At 43.2% G+C, this 17,991-nt stretch overlaps 1 protein-coding gene across 1 annotated transcript; it reads right to left on the reverse strand.

The window, feature by feature from the left end:
* Positions 1-644: 644 nt before the first annotated feature.
* Positions 645-16,113, reverse strand: LOC129385365 (uncharacterized). Its single transcript, XM_055072003.1, has 5 exons — positions 16,047-16,113; positions 10,895-10,968; positions 8,461-8,544; positions 2,812-2,913; positions 645-733 (listed from the first exon to the last, which is right to left on the reverse strand). The coding sequence occupies exons 1-5, from the start codon at positions 16,109-16,111 to the stop codon at positions 729-731; spliced, it is 330 nt and encodes a 109-aa protein (XP_054927978.1). The 5' UTR covers positions 16,112-16,113; the 3' UTR covers positions 645-728.
* Between the last annotated feature and the right edge of the window lie 1,878 nt (positions 16,114-17,991).

The raw sequence follows: 17,991 nt of genomic DNA on the forward strand, positions 1-17,991 counted from the left end.
ACTCAGTCTGCCAGGTGAAGGCCGGGCTGAGGTCTTTTCGTGGAACCCTGCAACAGCCGGTTTCATGCTTTCTTGACGTCTGGATAAGTGCCGAGGGATGGGTGGTGACTTGACTCGTCTAATTAAAAGCGCCTGTCCATTTGTTGTCGTGGTTCCCTCGCGTTCATCCTTTTTCCGGTTTCCAGGTAATGGTAGGGTGAGCGCTTTTAGTCGTTGTCCACGTCGCGCTGGCGTCTTGTTAGGCGATGCGGTGATTTGACAAGTGGCAGACGTTCAATGAACACCCTTGGTGGTGCTGAGACTTAACAAAACCAACAGGGTCAATAATCCTGGTCCAGGGAGCAAACATTCAATGGTTCGCTTAGTTGTCTTACGTGCTATACGTAGGCTTTTAGAAAGGATGATTGCCATTCAATAGCATTGATATTACAAGCTTTTAACGTGCAAAATTATATATAATTTGAAAGACCTATTTTTACACTTCTCAGAAATGCATTCACGCCAGAGATGCTTAACTTTACCAAGTGTAACACTAGGTATCCTAAGAAGAGAAGCTGAATCTTTGCTTCTAGCGGCAGTAAATATAAACAACAATGTACATCATGATTTCATTCTCTTTTATTTTTTTCCACTCGTGCTTTGACTTTTCGAATAAGAACTTGTCGTATGACGTGCTCAGATCGAAGATCATTAGCAAAGCCTAAGTGCGACCGGACGTCCTGTGGCAGCTACCCTGTAATGCATGCAAAATTGCAGAGAGTTCAAATGTTAGCAAGGTTATTGGCGAAATTTATGGCGTTAAACTAATCAGCATATGTCATGGCATTGGCTAAGGCTCCGTGCAACTTAAATGACATGCGCATTACGATTCTATAATTGTGTTGGAACTCACGCTCATTTGATTAGTTGTGTGCAAAGTATTCTAGCGCAGGATTCTACCTAGCCCATTTGATGATGAGAAGGTATGCTTGTTTACGATGAGACCGTTGTATTCTAACCATTTTATTCTGCAGGTAGTGGGGAGCGTCGCGGAATGCGGTTGCGTAAGAGCGTTTTGCTAATGGATTAGTCATTCTGTCGTAGCTTTAAGACAGAAAACTTGATTGTTTACGCGTAAGCCAGATGTATCCTTAGCCACTTCGTTTTAAAAAAAAATTGCCAGTATTTTCCGTGCAATTTTACCACACCTCTGCGTAGTTGCAATAGCCTTACCGGTGTCCAACTTGCTTGACAGCGGTGCATTTCTATTTCCTTCTTGCGATTGACGCCGCACAACAGATTTTACCACGGAGCCTACTTAAGGCAGTTACGAGTCTACCATCGGAGTTACTCTGGGCTAGATTGACATTAGTTTATAAATAGGCACTATACACATAATAAGGAAGAGTGAACTAGAGGCAAGCGCTACCCGATTGACACTATCTAAGCTTTATTTGCTACAAAGTCATACAACTTTTTGTCCTTCCATATTGTGACATGAGTGTTCAACTTCTGCCATACGTACCTAAGAAATTTTAGCCCGAACTTTGTTCTGAATTACTTTTAATCAGAGAGAAGCAAAATATACCTCGAACCAAGGTTTACATTGTCCACCGGTCCTGTAAGTTGAGCCGTCATCTTAATCCCGGCGACGTCATCAACTGGTCCCCAATACGTAATAATTTTCGCCCACATAATGTGGTGAGTAACGAAACTTCCACCAGCATCGCGAATGAGATACATGTAGCTTCGAAAAGGTTCATTTGGTTACGTGGCGCACTAAAAGACGTGCTTGTTTGGGACATATGGGCTGCCATATTGCACATTTCATTTACCGGAATGTATGCAGGGCCTTTTCGTAAAGAGGTTGGAATAGTGGTCTGTGAAATATATTACCAATTTTTACCCGCTCATGGCCTGGGAGCTCTTTGCTTCTTACCCCATCACGTCTAAGCACATTTGTTCCTGAGCACTACCATAACATATGGCGCTCAACGGTGTGTAACGCGGGGATAGAGCACTTTAGGAACTTCAGAGGTTCCCTTCAGGCGCTGAGTTCACTCAACGTTTGAGCAACATTTAACCCCAGGAAATGTCTACGGCCTGTTGAGAACTAATATCTCAGGGTAGCGCTTTCTTTGCTTGTGCTGCCAGGGATAAGAAAGCGATACCGTAGCGGATGAAGTCAGCACGGTAAGCAACACATGCATCCACCTTTTAGTTGTGGTTGAAGTCGAATGAGTAAAAAAAGTAGAGGTGGAAGCAAGTAAGAAACATGGCTGTTTCGGCTAAAATACTTCCTCCTATCGCACCATATGAACTGAACAACACATTTATAGCTGTAATGTTGCTCTTGCCTTCTAAACCCCCTTTTTCTCCCATGTCAACAGAAAAAAAGGAAGAAGCCTGGCCGTTACCTGAAATGGTGACACGTTCCTAGGCGCCAATACTACATTGCTTACAAAATTGTTATATTTACTGAATCTTGAACTGCTTGCATGTTTACAATCAACCTGACGTCAATAAGCATAGACGGCATTTACTACTTTGCTGACACGTACATTGTAGCTCATACAACACAAAACCTTGATTCGATTACATCCTGACTTATAGCATCAGTTCTGGGATAAGCATTCGATTGTGCTCGGATCTGTCTCCGCTTCTTGAGTTAAATTATTTATAAAGGGAAGCTGTCACAGTTCAAGTTAGTATGCGCGGATTAGTTGGTACTTTATGTGATAAAACAACAACATTTTTACGCGACCTTTACCGAAGGTATACTTTCTGGTGAATAACAGTTTTTACAAATTCTGTAGATGAATTTTCACTTACAGCATTTGCAGAAGCAAAACTTCTCTTCCACGTAGCAAGTTGGCGGAGAACCACTAGGACAAGTGGCGTTGGACGGAGGCGGACATGGCAATGCCTCATTTACTGCATGCAAGAGAAATCAGGTTGTAAAAACAGGTGGTAGTTTCATGTTTTGGGGAACTAATATCGCAGGAATGATCTCTATGTAGATATTGGAAAAAAATCTATTCGCAGGTAGCGCTGGTAGTGTGTTCGTGCGACTTTATATCAGCAATAAAAACCGGCTTGAGCAGCATTTCTTCAGAAATATATGCTATATAATAAAGAGCTCAATAGCATCATGGACATGTTTCACAAATTGAAGTCACATATCACGTACTGGTGGGCGAGTTGGTATACATGATTTTAACGAAGACGCCAAATAAGACAACGGACGAAAAAAAGCGACACAAGACAACCACGTAGGGGCACTAGTGCGCCAATGGGGTTGTCCTGTGTTGCTTTTTTTCGTCCGTTGTCTTATTTGGCGCCTTCGCTGTAATCACAATTTGAACCTATACTACTGGAATGGGGGCGTTTTCCTACAGAACTATGATTATTTTTGGCAGCACATCTTAACTTTCCTAGAACATTGTATTTCTTGAAGTGGTGTTCTCTTCCACTTACGTGTGCTCTGCAGCTTTGAAACTTCCTTGCTGAGGCATTGTCGTGTTAAGCACACTACACTGTAAACAGAAATAACTCCGAGGTGGGAGTAGAACGCTTGTCCTCTAGCGACCCCCCGGTTCGGAGTTTATTATGCTCCGTATGATCGGAGTAGAATTTTTACTCCGTGCGAGCGGAATTCTTGCGTGGAATTATGGGAGTTTATTTTTCTGCCTTTTCTTTATTTTTTGCTTTGCAATGGACTGAGTTTTTTCGAGGTGCAACGGGAGTATAAAAAGAGGCATCGCGTGAACATCTTTACATGCAGAGGCTGCTGGTCAAATTTAGAAATACGCACACGAGACCGCGTCAAATTCGACGAAACAAGTAAATCAAAGCACATATATCATGACATACATAAACATTTCAGAAATACCCAATGCAGAAATATGAAAGACATCCTACGTACACGCGATACTCAAGAAGCAACGGTGCCAGTATACATAGCAACGATACTGTGTGCCTCGAAACCGCCTAGGGAGCAGCTGTGCTGTTTTCAGAATTACGACTCACATGCTCGTTCATACGAGATCTGCCTTGCTGAAATTAACAGAATACCTTAATCAACACAAAACTGTTAATTCAGAATAGTGAGAGAAAAAATTATTGGCGTAATTTTTCAAAATTATGATGCCATTCTGCGATTGCTGAAGCGACTTCGCACACTGCCGGCGTTCGCGGCCAAAAAGTAGTGCGTTAGTTACAGTAAGCAAGTAAAATGTAAGTGCGTGTGCTTCATAGCAAAATTAAATTTTTGCGATATAGTGGTAGCGTAGCGAGAAATTATTACGTGTGAGCATGGCCCGCAGCAGCCGACGTAACACCAAAAAATGCGCAGTCATACATATTATACACCGCACTACTTGCTCTGCGTCCAAGCAATCTCTCTCGGTTGTGAAAAAGAGCGACATTGCTGATCTGTCGAGTGAATCCCTAAACTCGGAGCCAGCAGGCATGCGTCTAAATCAGTGTCTCGGATAGAGCGTAATGTTAATGCGATATCGGAAGCAACGACGTGACCAAAACCTATATGCGCGTTAACAATTCGATTCACACCGCTCAATAAGAAGCTTTATTTACAGTACGCATACTTATGTCCTACCGTTTTTTCTTCGGGCGAGGATATCCGTTCACAGATACATAAAAACAGTTGCTTGCACTCCGGTTTTTCTCACTGGCAACACAGCACCGCAACGAACTTGGGGTACGCCATTCGTGCGTGACTAGCATGGATGTCGTCGCTCGAACAGTGGCTGCTGTTGCCACTGCTACGCGGTCCTTTCAAACATTACACCGGACGTTGTCACCATGTATTCACAAGGACATCCAAGTCGCATTTCACGTACTGAAGAACACAAGCCAGGGTCACGCAGCACGAAAACACAGTCAGAACCTGAGCCGACATCACGAGCCAGTGAGCAGCTTCGAGGTATACCTAAGCCTTTTTCCGCACTTGAAAACGTTGCTCTTGCATTCATTGTTGTCAGCAAAGTGATCAGAGCTAACGTACTTGAAGCTGAGCTACAGTGAGCTTCAGACATGCCTATAACACTTTCTGGAAGGAAATACTGGAAACAAATTGACGAAACGCTGTCACGGAACGACACTTCACAGATGCAAACAAACCGTCAGCCATGAGCACTGCCGGCTCCGCCGAACGCGCCCGGTCGCTGGCAAGGCGCACAGCCTCACGGGAAGCGCCACGTGACCAACCAGTTTCGGCGGAGGGGAGTTTTTTAAAACTCCCTGTCGGAGTTTCACGGGAGAACAAGAATTTGAAGCGGAGTAAAATCGCGTCATGTCGCCTTAATAGTCCCGCAGCTAGCCAGCGGAGTGAAACGAGGGAATGGCGCTGTTTTGCTCCGATACATCGGAGTAAATATTTCAGGAGGGGAGGTTTTAGGGCACATCACCTGTTAAAAACTCCCAGGTGGGTTTATTTTCGTTTACAGTGTATCAGCTTGCCTGAGGAAAAGAAAATTTATAGTAACTTCTACGTAGCCCCCTCTCCTTTGGAACAAAATATACAGTTGCTATGCACCTCGAAGTGTTTGTGTTATATAGCAGTTACAAACAAAAACAAATTTATATCGTTTACCAAGTGTATTGACCCATTTACGTATATGAACCGATCGAAAAAACACAAGCCCTTAATGAACACGAATTCGTCTAGGGGCGCTATAACGTAAAACTATTCGAAACCTTCTCTATTCGTATTCTGCAATCAGCCCACTGCGGTTGGTCGAAAACTTTTTTGGACCACCCCCACTTCACCTGTCTGTCACGCGACGTGACGACAACCGCGATAGCTCCCCATTTGATATGATGTGTATACATTGATTATGCATAATTTGACCAAAGAAAACAAAATAATTATTTCTAATTTGACGCCTTTTTTGCCATTAGCCTTCGGCTATTGGTCAAAAGTTTTCGGGCTGCACCCACTTCACCTGCCTGTCACACGACGTCACAAAACCGCAAAAACTTACCGCGTCAAAGTGACGTGTACGCGTTAAAGATGCAATATATGCCGCACAAAACTGAATTTTCTTCTGAATAGCCACAGGCTGCCCCGTTCCGAAAGGAATAAAAGATGGCTACCACCGATCGCTCAGGCACTGGCGACTCGCACCTGCCGGAGAGCATGGGTTTATTTGCGTATAGTAAAACTTTTTTTGCAGGGCCGTGTAATGTTTTTGAGCACTTTCGGCACGTTTGCGGCCTCGTTCTGCCAACTCTTCTTTGCTGAGGATCCATTTTAGCGGCATTCTTAACCTTCCGTTGCATGCCGCCGTGGTTTTCGACTAGCCACCACAAGCTAAGTAAGGGAAAACGGACCAATCACAGACACTGGCACCACCCTCTTCATACAGTTATCGATTTTGAGCGCAGTGGCTCGGCCCCATCCAATCCCGCTTCACTTGAGCGTGCTCATCGCCTCTTCTCAGCCAATTGGATAAGACAAGCCGCTCAGTGTAGGCAATGTTATTCGTTCTTCAAGCAAACAAAAGTGACTTCCTATGAACGAGGAGGGCGGTTCATTGGTCTGTTCAGACAACCCTGGTGGTGACCACCCGGTGCTTGCGTCAGCGGTTACGCCAATTCCACCTCAGGAGAATGGAATAAAAATATATTGGAATAGTTTTACGTTAAAATGCCCTAGGTCTACGTATCTGCGTATAGTCCGCGGTCTGAGTGATACTGAGGTATTCTTGTGTTGGTGCCGCATTATGTGTCAGACCAGAAGGAGTCGTAAATAGTATAAAGCTCAGAGTGGCTTTTTCAAATTGATGTAGCCGTTTATTAGGAATTTCGAATTCTTGTCACAGGAGTTCAAGACCCCGATATTTTTTTAAATGCAACTGTTGACAAAAGTCAATCAGGCATCCGTATAAATGGGTTTGCACATATTTCAACATATCTGCTAAGTACCCTTCTGCTGGCAGCAATTTGAGCTAATGTAACTGTTCGCTCTGCCAATGCGGGCTTGCGTTGTGCAAAATACCAAAAATTGTGGTCTACGTCGTCCGCACTGCCCTCATGTGCACCTAAAACTATACTCAGCAAACTCCTGCACGTTTGAATCCTGAACTCGAAGTTATCCAAAAAATCCCGCTAATACACGCAAAGTGCCAGTCGCGTGGCAACTTTGCGCGTATTGGCAGGGTTCTTTCATGCTCAGAAAACACTTTGATGTAGGGTGCATTGAGCAACAGAAAGTTGTATCGATAGTTTTCATGTCGCTCTACAATTTCTACTAGACACTTTCATGTATTTACAATACTAAAAGCTGCGTAATTAACTAACAATAATTATATATTAGACGAAATGCAAGAACATTATCTGTGTATCCGCAAGCGACGATAAACAACATAACCTTGCTTGTGTCAGGCTACGTGGTATTTTCATATTTGTAACTCTTGGGCAGTGATAGTTGGGACACCATGAATATTAGTACATTAAATGGAGAATTGTTATCAACCCGAGTGTAGATCGAAGCTACAAAGTTGCCGATGCACTTGCCCTCACAGATATATCAGCAATGGGATAAAATCGGATGTTTGGTCCTTTAGGCTTTGCATCAATTTCTCATATATAACCTTAAATATGACTATCATCCTCAGCAGCCTGTTATTAAAATAGTAATTTATGCAAGGTATGTTGTCTTAGAAGCATGTCGCTACCAGACATTAAAACGTGAAATAATCACTGAGGCAGTATGTGTGACATACGAAGCAGTGAAAATAGCAACTATTTAATCATGACCTTACGTCTTTATGCTAATGCAAATTTGGAAAATATAGAGCATGCAATCTTTTCGTAATTTTTATTTTCGTCTGCATAACTCACAAGGTTCACAGCTCTAAATATCGTTGTAAGAAAATTCAAATATTTCTCCACACAAGGCCTACAAAAATGCTTTTAAATGATTATCGGTGTCTATTCAATGCTTCGGTGTTGTTCAGAAAAACCACTGAAAGTGTCCAATAAATTTTATATCTATTTCTTTCTTGCTAGCTCACTGATCTAGACTGCATGGCCCAAGATATTAAAGAAATCCTACTCAGATTATTTCGACTTTGTCATAGTACGCTGTAATTCTTTTTTTTTTCGTATGCCCTTGTAAGCTATAGAATGTGAACAGTACGCGGACGTCACTTTGTGTTCTCAAACATACAAAATATTTGTTTATTGTTTGCGCCAATCCCCTATCACGCGACAATTCTATTGATGGTTGAAAATCTTCTGTTGAAGACCTCACGCAGTTATTTTAGTGCCATTTCTGTGTAAAAAATGAAGTAAATTTTTTTTTTCATTTACGGCAATACCACTCGAACTTGCTAAGAAACTAGGACAGGTAAGAACATAATAAAAACTGCGCAGAAAACCAAGTGGCTAATGTGAGACCATGAAGCATATTGAACAAGGAATAATGCATCCACCTATTATACATAATATTCTTACCACATTGGCAAAAACATGTCCGATTCGAGCTTTCTATACACAGGCTGCCTGGTGGCTTTGTACAGGACAGCTTACAAGAATAATCTGGAAGGGTGGATATCAAAGATGCATCATTTGTATGGTTTCCGAAATATTTATAACATATAACAAATGCAACTTGGTTCTTTCTTTACTCGCGCAAACCCGGCACGCGGTGTAATAAATCTAATCACAAAATTTTCTTGCTTATTTCTTAACGCATAAATGAGAGACCTTTAGCGCGCGTAACGATATATATGCGCTATGTGAAAATATGTGCTTCAATGTTCCCAAAGCGGGAGAATTATTGATGACTAAATAAACTTTAGACTTCCTATGTACTGCATTTATTATTGTTATACTGAAGCTATTTTATGGCACTCTTTTATAAAATAATGACATAAAGGGGGCCGCCAATAAAATTTGCCTGGAGTAGGGGATGAAGAACGATATTTTTGGCAGTGCTCTAAAGATGGAAGTTTGAAAGTTGGATTGACGCTTTTTATTTCTCCTCATTGAGATACCTTACAATAAGAACCACGCATGTGGCTATATTTTTAGACCTATATAACCCTTATATTTCTGTAACATTATAAAGGACTCCAGGTTGCGTGTGCAATGAAGCTTGCTTTCTATGTTACAAAATTTTTCCGCGAGGATCTGTCTTTTTTTCGAGCTTACTGTCGAATTAGGTCGAAGCCATTTACGTGCAGGTAAATTTTCGTTTTACTCTCAAGATGAGTAGTTGTATTGCGTTAGTCAGTTGTGCGAATGGACACGTATCCAAAAACAGTAAATAAACAAGCACAACATAGCAAGAGGAAAAGATCCTGACGCGGTGTCCGCTTCCTCGCCTTGAATACTTTTTTTATTATTGTTCCTCTTCTGTATATTCATGCGCCTATTAAAAAAATGCGCTAAAATGCACATGCGTCGCCTCATAAAAGAACATGGTGCACGGCAGTTTCAGCATATATAGCATATTTTAGAAGTATTTAATCAAGGATAAAGCTAGCCTTGTAAAGAATAGTATGGTTGCCACGACGTAGCTTTGCAACTTCATCTTTCCGTGTAGAACTTTCTCGAAGTGATGTCACCCTTAATCATTGCTCCTCGTGGGGCCTGTGAGGCAGCTTGAAATAAATAAATAAATAAATAAATAAATAAATAAATAAATAAATAAATTTTTTATTAAAAAAAGTGGAATAAATGTCGTAGTGTCGTCCGATATTTAACACATCAATGCACATTTTAGCTAGTAATCGGAGGAGATTATTCAATGCTAGTTGAGGCATTTTTTTTTCTCCACCACTGAAGTTGACTTCTGAGGCGCATTGCATTCCACTGTACTTTAACGGCAAGTTGCGGCAGAGTGTTGTCAGTCATTCAGCCTCGGAGTTGAAAATATATTGGTAGTACCGCTCGTAGGGAGACGCACTGGAAGTGATGCCAAGCTATTAGCGTAGTGCGTGAAGTAACGCTCCTTAGTTTTACGAGTTGCACTGTACATAGCAAATGCCGCTGTACGTTCGTTCCTGCACGTTAACACGGCTCCACTTTGCTTTCGAATGTTTAGCAGTGCATTTGAACTACTTAAGCTCGACTTGCCGGGATGAGGAGGAGTTGCCGCTATGAGGAGTACAGCTAGTGGCGATAGATGCTTGCTTTAAGCATCGATAGGCAACCAGATGCACTGAGGGAAGTTCCTCAGCGTTTGTCAACGCCCAGTGATCGTATGACATAGCGTTAAGTAGACATTTATCGTCTGCTTCGCTTCTAGCATGGTTTGCCCGCAGACACTCGGTCGGAAAAGTGATGCTCGCACACACAATTCTCATTCGAAAAGCAAAACGCGAAAGGCTTGCCTACACTTTGTTTTGTCATTCGGTTGTCAAAAAAAAAAAAAAGTTCACGTCTGTCAAGTTTCCTTCTACTTCATAAGAACGGAAAGCATTGCAAGTTCGTTCTTCTGATGCGCTTACCAAAAAAGGCCCTGGACTTCAGTCCTTCGCTATCTGCCCTCGCGCGGCTCGCGCTGCCTATAGCATCCGCAAAAGATCACATGACTTGCAACGCCCAGTGAACATGCCGTGCCCGCTCTTGGTAAGAATATCGCACATTTCCTGTCGGCGTCGGTGACAGTGACTGTGTGAACACGCTTGCTGGCACCACATAGTTTCTGTCGCAGTAAAACGCAATTTCAACTAAATAGAGGAACACAACGTACCTGAGTCATTGCTACATGACTATCTGCCATTTTGCTTAACTGAGGGGCCGTGTTATTAACATTGGCGCAAAGATTTAAGGTTAAACTCGGCCTATTCATTAGGTTCATGCACATTTAAATAATTTACTGGCACTTGAAACTCCTGGCGGGGGATATTTTCGCCGCAAACAGTAAACAGGGACTACTTACGTTTTTCTGCAAACACTGCTGATGGTGTGAGGTCGGAGTTGTTACTTTCATTTCTTTGGATATGCCTGCGGGGCCTGGAAAAATAGATTAAGCACCCTTTTACGTACTTTTATGAGAAGCAACAACAAATATAAATACTTCAGGGTCGTTTTAATTGAAGACGTTCACGGGATATTCAGCTGCAAGTTATTAGCTGTGGTAAAATGACTTTCTCATTTAGAAATAACCGCTCTGCAGATTAGAAGCTGTATGAAACTCTGGAGTTGGAACAAATTGCTATTGCCTCATAGAGCTTTCTCGATGTTATTGCTTTAGATTCAGCACAAGCTTCTTTTGTGAGCATTTTTTTTTTTTCATAAATCATATTTACAACCTAAAGAAAGAACGAAAATAAACGAGGTAACAAGATGCGAGTCGGCCTAGTTGGAACAAATTCATCCTAAAACTTATTGTGCGCAACAAACAGGCACGAAGAATAGAAGAAACACAAGGACGAGCGCTTTGTTTGTACTCGTCCTTGTGTTTCTTCTATTCTTCGTGCCTGTTTGTTGCCCACAATAAGTTTTAAAACGAGGTAACTTTGAATTAATTTAGAAATAGGGGCAGTGAATGCTTCCAGCTTGAGTTCAGCAAATAGTAAAGTGAATATTCAGTTACACATTTTTTATGACTACTAATCTTATTCTCCTCCTATGCAGTGATCTACCCACGAATAAAACGATATGGGCAAGGAACTTCTGAGAAAATATCAAAATTTACTCGCAACTCGAACAAATGGCCTCAAAATGACGAATTCACAAGGGCGCTTGCAGTGCTGCCTCCAATGGATGTTCAATTTTAGTTTACACATCAAGGCACAGAGAAGGGGTGTTCTTTAACAAAAGCTGCCTTCTGCGTATTCTTGATCATGGGCACAAATTCATTGGAAATTGCATGTTCTTAGTTGCTTGTGGTCTCTCATTGGTAAAGTCGTAGTTTTGCAACTTTTTCTCGATGGTGTGCGTAACGTATTTCAGAACCTACTCGAGCAATTTCTGTATCATTAAGCTATGATCTCAAATAAGAGAGTAACCCGTAATACTATTACCATGAAGAAATAAATATAAAATTAGTAGCCAATTAATAAATGTGTTATTGATAAAAATCCTACCAATAGCGTTTTATCCGACCCTGCCCTATAACTGACCTTGAGGTCTTCGTCAGTTCAATCCTATTTTATTCAAGTGCACAATAAGTCTAGCAATATGCACAGAATGTTTCGACCGATAGCCAAAGTGGAGTATGCGTGCTATAGGAAACATATTAACACCGCTCTATACATACCAAAAAGAAAGCAAATCAAGATTACATAGAGTTCATAGCATCATCTTTAGATGCAGATAAGTACGCCAGTTGTTTAGTAGTCTAATAAATTCCTGCCAATTTTACGCACCGAATGGAAGCCAAGCTATCATTAGCTTTTCGGGAGTCTGCAGTGCCATATATAATATACTGGGCTTGCGGGCTTTAAGACTTAAGTTGGTATAAACTGTCTTACCCGTTAACGTGAACTTATCGAGGAATTTTATTGTTTATTTAATTGCTTCGTATGATGCATAAACATGATTGCTTGTTGCAGAATGGGTAAATCAAACGGATTGTCTATATATTACGCGAATGAAGCACTGATCACGCAGAAGACTGCACAGGATGTATTTACAAAGCAGATTGCAACGCTGGCCAGAATTAATATAAGCTTGTGTTGGAGTCTCTTCATCATCGTCGTCGTCCGGATGACTGTGTCTCGATCTCGTTTCAGTGCGCCTAAACGTTGGTGACAGCAGTGGAGCAGTAAAGTTTAGGGCGAAGGACGTGGACATCACTTGGGTAGGATGGAGCTTTCATGGTAGAAGTAGTGGGGGTGATATCTTACGTAAACAGCCTCATGGAGCAAAGCACTATATAGGGGCTTGTGTACCGAGAGAGGTTTACTGAGAGCCCAACTTGACGAGAGCGGAACTAGAGGAGTGCCAAATAATTTCGTGTAAAGAGGACGTCTCGGTGTCGTTGACTGCACAAACGCCGCTGCTTCTACGGCGAGGTCAAGAGGCGAGCGTGGGCAATGCGATGTGAATGGCCGGCTCCGGTAACGGAATCACGTACATATTCACTAGCTAGGGCTATTGGAGATGGAAACAGTTTCTCCTCAGGTAGCGTAGATTCTCGACCCGATAGCACGAAGATCGGAGAGCAACCAGCTCTCCGTTGTCAGGGTGCAACAAAATACAGGTGAATGCTACATAGGTTAAAGCGAGAACTTATTCTGTGCGATCAGAGGAACCATACTGCGGAAGCATGCCTGTAAGCATCCCATTCAGACGCTCTGGGAGGTCTTTTTTGTTTGTAGGTGGTACTACGGCGTGAGGTTGTGGCGTGTTGAACCCAAGAGGTTGCCGATGACTCGTGAGCCGAAAGTGCTACCATGACCAGTCAGCCGCTGGTGCGGTGTTCCATGTTGTAAATTAACACCATGCAGTCGGAAATCGGTGGCATCTATGGCGTAGTCTGCTCGAAGCGCTCGCATAGAGGCGTATCGCGTGGCGCACTTGGTGGCGACGGCGACACACTTGTCGCTACAGGTTGTTTGAGGGAAAAAGTCCACAAAGTACAAGCCAGCGCAAAACAAAATGGTTCGCACGGGCTTTCGAGAGGCTGCAGACACTCGGAAGGTAGCGTCGCTGGTGTTTTGTTGCGTTGGCACTTCTGGAACGCAGTGAACTCTCGTCACACGACGTAAGCAAAGCCGGGCAAGAAGAAGCGTCGACGGAACCTGTCGTGAGACAGACGGCGAGGTGTCGTAAGTTTGTCCTGAGATTCATGGATGACCATGGCACGCAGGCGTCTGGGATGGACGAGGAAGACAGGACCACCCGGTTGAAGATTAGGACGCTATAGTATGCCACCCTGCAGAACAAAAAAAAAATGAAAGGTCGCATTGGAAGGTGAAAATTCGAGTCAATCAGTTATGGTTCGGGAGGAAACCTCATGACGTTTTGCGTAGGCGATGTTCAACAACTGTGAAACAGAAAATAAACGCAAGCGACTTCGTTGGCGCCAGTGACTGCAGGTAGTTTCGCATAGGCTAACAAGAAGAACAGTCTACGTGCTGATCTAAGTGGGTATCTTTTGGCAACCGTGTGGGAGTGTACTTGCAGTCGGAGGGTCTAGTAAAAAAGCCGGCCTGTGGGATCCTTCAGTGATGACAGCCAGCACAGGGCGTTATCGTCCAGTATTACTGAGTTGGTTTCAATGTGGCTTAAATTTTCCGCTACTCAGAAGAGCGCAATAAACTTCCGCTCTGCAATTTCGTCTGTATTTTTTGCTGATTTCAAGAGTCGGCTTTCATAGGCAATGGCGCGGTTGTGACCACGTTGGTGCTGAGATAAGCTGGCGCCGATTCCGTGACTGCTTGCCTCTGTACTGACCTCTGAAGGAACAAATGGGTAAATGCGGGCCAAGATAGGTGGTGTAGTGAGTAGGTTGGTGAGGTTAGAGAAGGCGCTTCAGTGGGTCCTCGTGTAAAAGGCACGTCCTTTATTAGATGGTCAGTAGGTGGTCGTTTAATCGTTACCAAATCTTGCACAAAGCGTCTAGAATAAAAACCGAGATAGATAACGGGGACGTGTGGTTGCTCTATATTCCTGAAGGAATGAGTCCACCATTCCTTCGAATCTTTCCAAGAGGTTACATAGACCAAGAATGATGACTCTCAATTGCGATACACCGCCCGGAGTAACAAACGCGGTCTTCTATTGGTACTCCTTGTTAGCTTGAATCTTCGTGCAACAAGATCGATGGCCCATTTAGGAAGCAAAAATGGAGTATTTCGGAACCATGACACGATGCACAATCATCTGCAAGGGCGGCACAATATCGTTTTCCGTCCGGCGAAAAGTGTTGGTGGCCGCTGAAGAATAGTAGTGAGGCTCACGGGAGCGAGATCGACAGCGTTACATCGAATACGAGCGAGTCCAGCGGAGATCATCCACAGGGAGGTCAAGATCAGGCGCCGCGTGGCGTAGTGAGTAGCAGCGGGCGCTAAGTGAACGGACGTAAAGGGACGGGGAGGGTCAAGGTTGTTGCAGAACGCGTACGACTAGTGCGAGTAGCAGCGACAGAATGTCCGGAGGTTACCCTAGAGCCCAGAGCTTTCGGACTTCGTCCTGCATATTTTGTTTCTATATATATTTGGATGAACGAATGAATAAAAGTTTCTTCTTCGAAAAAAAAAAACTTGCGCCAGATTTGGCGACAACAGAAGCAGATCGGCCTGTAGTCGGGGGTTCTCAATGATTTGAGTTGTGGAAACACTAGGGCAAGTACGGGTCTCGGCGAGGTACAATAATTTGCACCAGTCCGGTCTCAAATTTGAATTTCCAGCAAGCTGGCAGGTTCTTAGTAGCTATTCATAATAACAGCTCGTACATACTGAGCCAATTGCCAAAGTCGAGTCCATTCTGGCGGGAGACTTTCTTTCTTTCTTTCTTTGAACATAAAACATACAGTCAAGTATTTTGTCAGCGCGCCAAAGCAATGATGCCTTTGAGCGGGACTGGGCAGTGCTCTGGCCCAAATCGCACAGTCTTGTGCGCTAAGAACAGAGGAAAGAAATAGGAAGGGAGAAAAATAAAAGGTACAAGAGCAAAATTAAATTTCTTGCATGAGCAAGAATTGCCAAGTTTAGGAAGCGGAACGTGTGCTAGCTGAAATTGATGTTGCCGGTGCCGTCGAAGTGTCATGACCTTAAGCCATGGTGTGAAAGATGGACGGTACGGTGGCTGAGGATTTACGTCGCGAGCTGCAGGACAAGTCCAACTCCACCGTATCACTACGCGAGTAAAGCCTTGTTGATACAGAAGACTTCACGATGTATCTACATAGTGGATTGCGACGCTTGCCAGCTTAGCTAACAGCACGCGCACGAGTCTCTTCGGCATCGTTTTCATCGCGACGGATGTGTGAATGAATGTGCGTGTCAATAGTTTCCCATAGGTTTCACAAAATTCGACCGCATTTTCTGAAACAAGCTCAATAGAAGAAAGTCTCTTTCACGGGAATTGTACTAGTTTGTGGTGGTAACAATGACAATATTATTGCAAAAACCGTCGTTTACTTGCTTGAAGTCCCGGAAAGTAGTGCGACAAGTAGCCACCAGGAAAACGTAAAGAAAATCCTCATCATGCTTTGCCTGAAAAACAGAAAATGAAGTCTAAAGCTATTCTGTTGTACCTCGAAGCAAGTGTAGTAGCCATCTTCAATGCTACATGAATAATATACTCGCACGTTCGTATTTACTGTGTCTAGTTCTTCCTTTTATGTGGAAAAAGATGAAGGGTAAACTCACAGACGGAACAAAGTTACCACCCGCCGTGGTTTCTTAGTGGACATGGTGTTGGGCTGCTAAGCGCGAGGTCGGGGGTTCAAATTCCGGCCACAGCGGCCGCATTTGAATGCGGGCGAAATGCAAAAACACCCGTGTACTTAGATTTATCTGCACGTTGAAGAGCCGCAGGAGTTCGAAATTTCTGGAATCCGCCACTATGGTGCGTCTCATAATAAGAAAGGTTTTGGCACGTAAAACCTGTCAATTTTAAACGTTACCAAAGTGCAAAACATGGGAATATCGTTTTACTTGGGAAACGGCTTAAACGCTCAGCCACACAATGGCGTGCCTTATAATTATATCCTGGTTTTTGGATGAAGGACCCCTCAATCGAATTAGACTTTATTTTTGTAACGATCGCAATGAATATATTTGATTAGGTTATACGGTCTTTAATAGTATTACACACTTAACAAATCTAACCTAGTAGTGGAATTGAAAAGCTCTGAATAAAGTTAAATATGTTGCTACGAAAGCTCTAACAGATAAGGAATGTACCAAGAATACACGTGTGGGCCCTGAAAACATATACTACAGGAAATGTAACTTACTATGAGCGCATGAAATATCCGAAGTCACCGTTTCGTATCTGTTTTGAGATTTCTACTGGTAAGAGAATTCTCACCGTCTATTAGAAATACGTGGCCACTAGCACATTCGATATATTGATCCGTTGCACAGGCAGACATAGTGCGCACCCGTTCTTTATTGTCTGCTTACAATATATGTTAATATAGTTCTGTACGTGAACCAACACGTGCGCCTTCTTTTAGACTGCTCCGAATAGGCTCAACAATTTATAAAAAAATATCTCTACACCACATGCAAATGCAATGAGTTGTGCAGCATCGGTTTTAGCTAAATTTGTGCAATGTCGGTCCCCCCCCCCCCCCCCCTCCCGCTTTTTTTTGCGGATCTCGATTGCAATCTCCGCTGTACGCCACACAAAGTCAGTGAAAATTTCAACCGCGTTTCAGCTGTCGACCGGAGTGAAAGAGGTAAGAAAATGTTCCTTGAACAATCGCATTGTTCGGGCACAGCGAAGACAAAATACCTCGAGCTGTACGTTGGCAAATTCTAACGCGAAATATCCTGTAACACGTATGCAGGTTTGCAAATGCACGATAAAAGTATCCATAAAATTACACCCAAAGAAATAGTACACTTTCAAACTTTTATGAAAACTGTCAAGTGCAGATAGCGAAAGCAATATTGGCGATAATACTCACCCATGTATGCTTATAGGGTCTCGAAGTCAATTCGAAAGGACGCCTATGATAAAAAGTGGCTAGTATAGGTGTTGCCGTTCCAGAGGATCAATTCAAAGGGTTACGAAAAGAAGAGCAATCTAAGTGTCCATCGGAACACTGCAGAACACTGCAGCAGCAGGTTACACATTGCAAGGAACCTGGCGCTTCGCGAAGCGGCAAAGCCGATTGAAGCAGCACTGCGCAGGTGAACAAAATACAAAAGATTTCTGCTGGGTGTTCTCGGCTGCGGCGCCTGCAGCCATCCGACATTACGAAGCGAGAATGTTTCCGTGCAGAAGCAGAAACGGTCTTATTTTCCAATTCTCGTTACCAAATATGCATCTACAACAAGCGATGTTCGCGGTTGTTGAATAAGAACTAAGCAGCCAATCAGATTTTCCTCAGAGCCAGCGAATTTGGTTACC

Source organism: Dermacentor andersoni, chromosome 7 (assembly GCF_023375885.2).
Source record: "Dermacentor andersoni chromosome 7, qqDerAnde1_hic_scaffold, whole genome shotgun sequence".
In the NCBI taxonomy this organism is placed as follows: Eukaryota; Metazoa; Arthropoda; class Arachnida; order Ixodida; family Ixodidae; genus Dermacentor; species Dermacentor andersoni.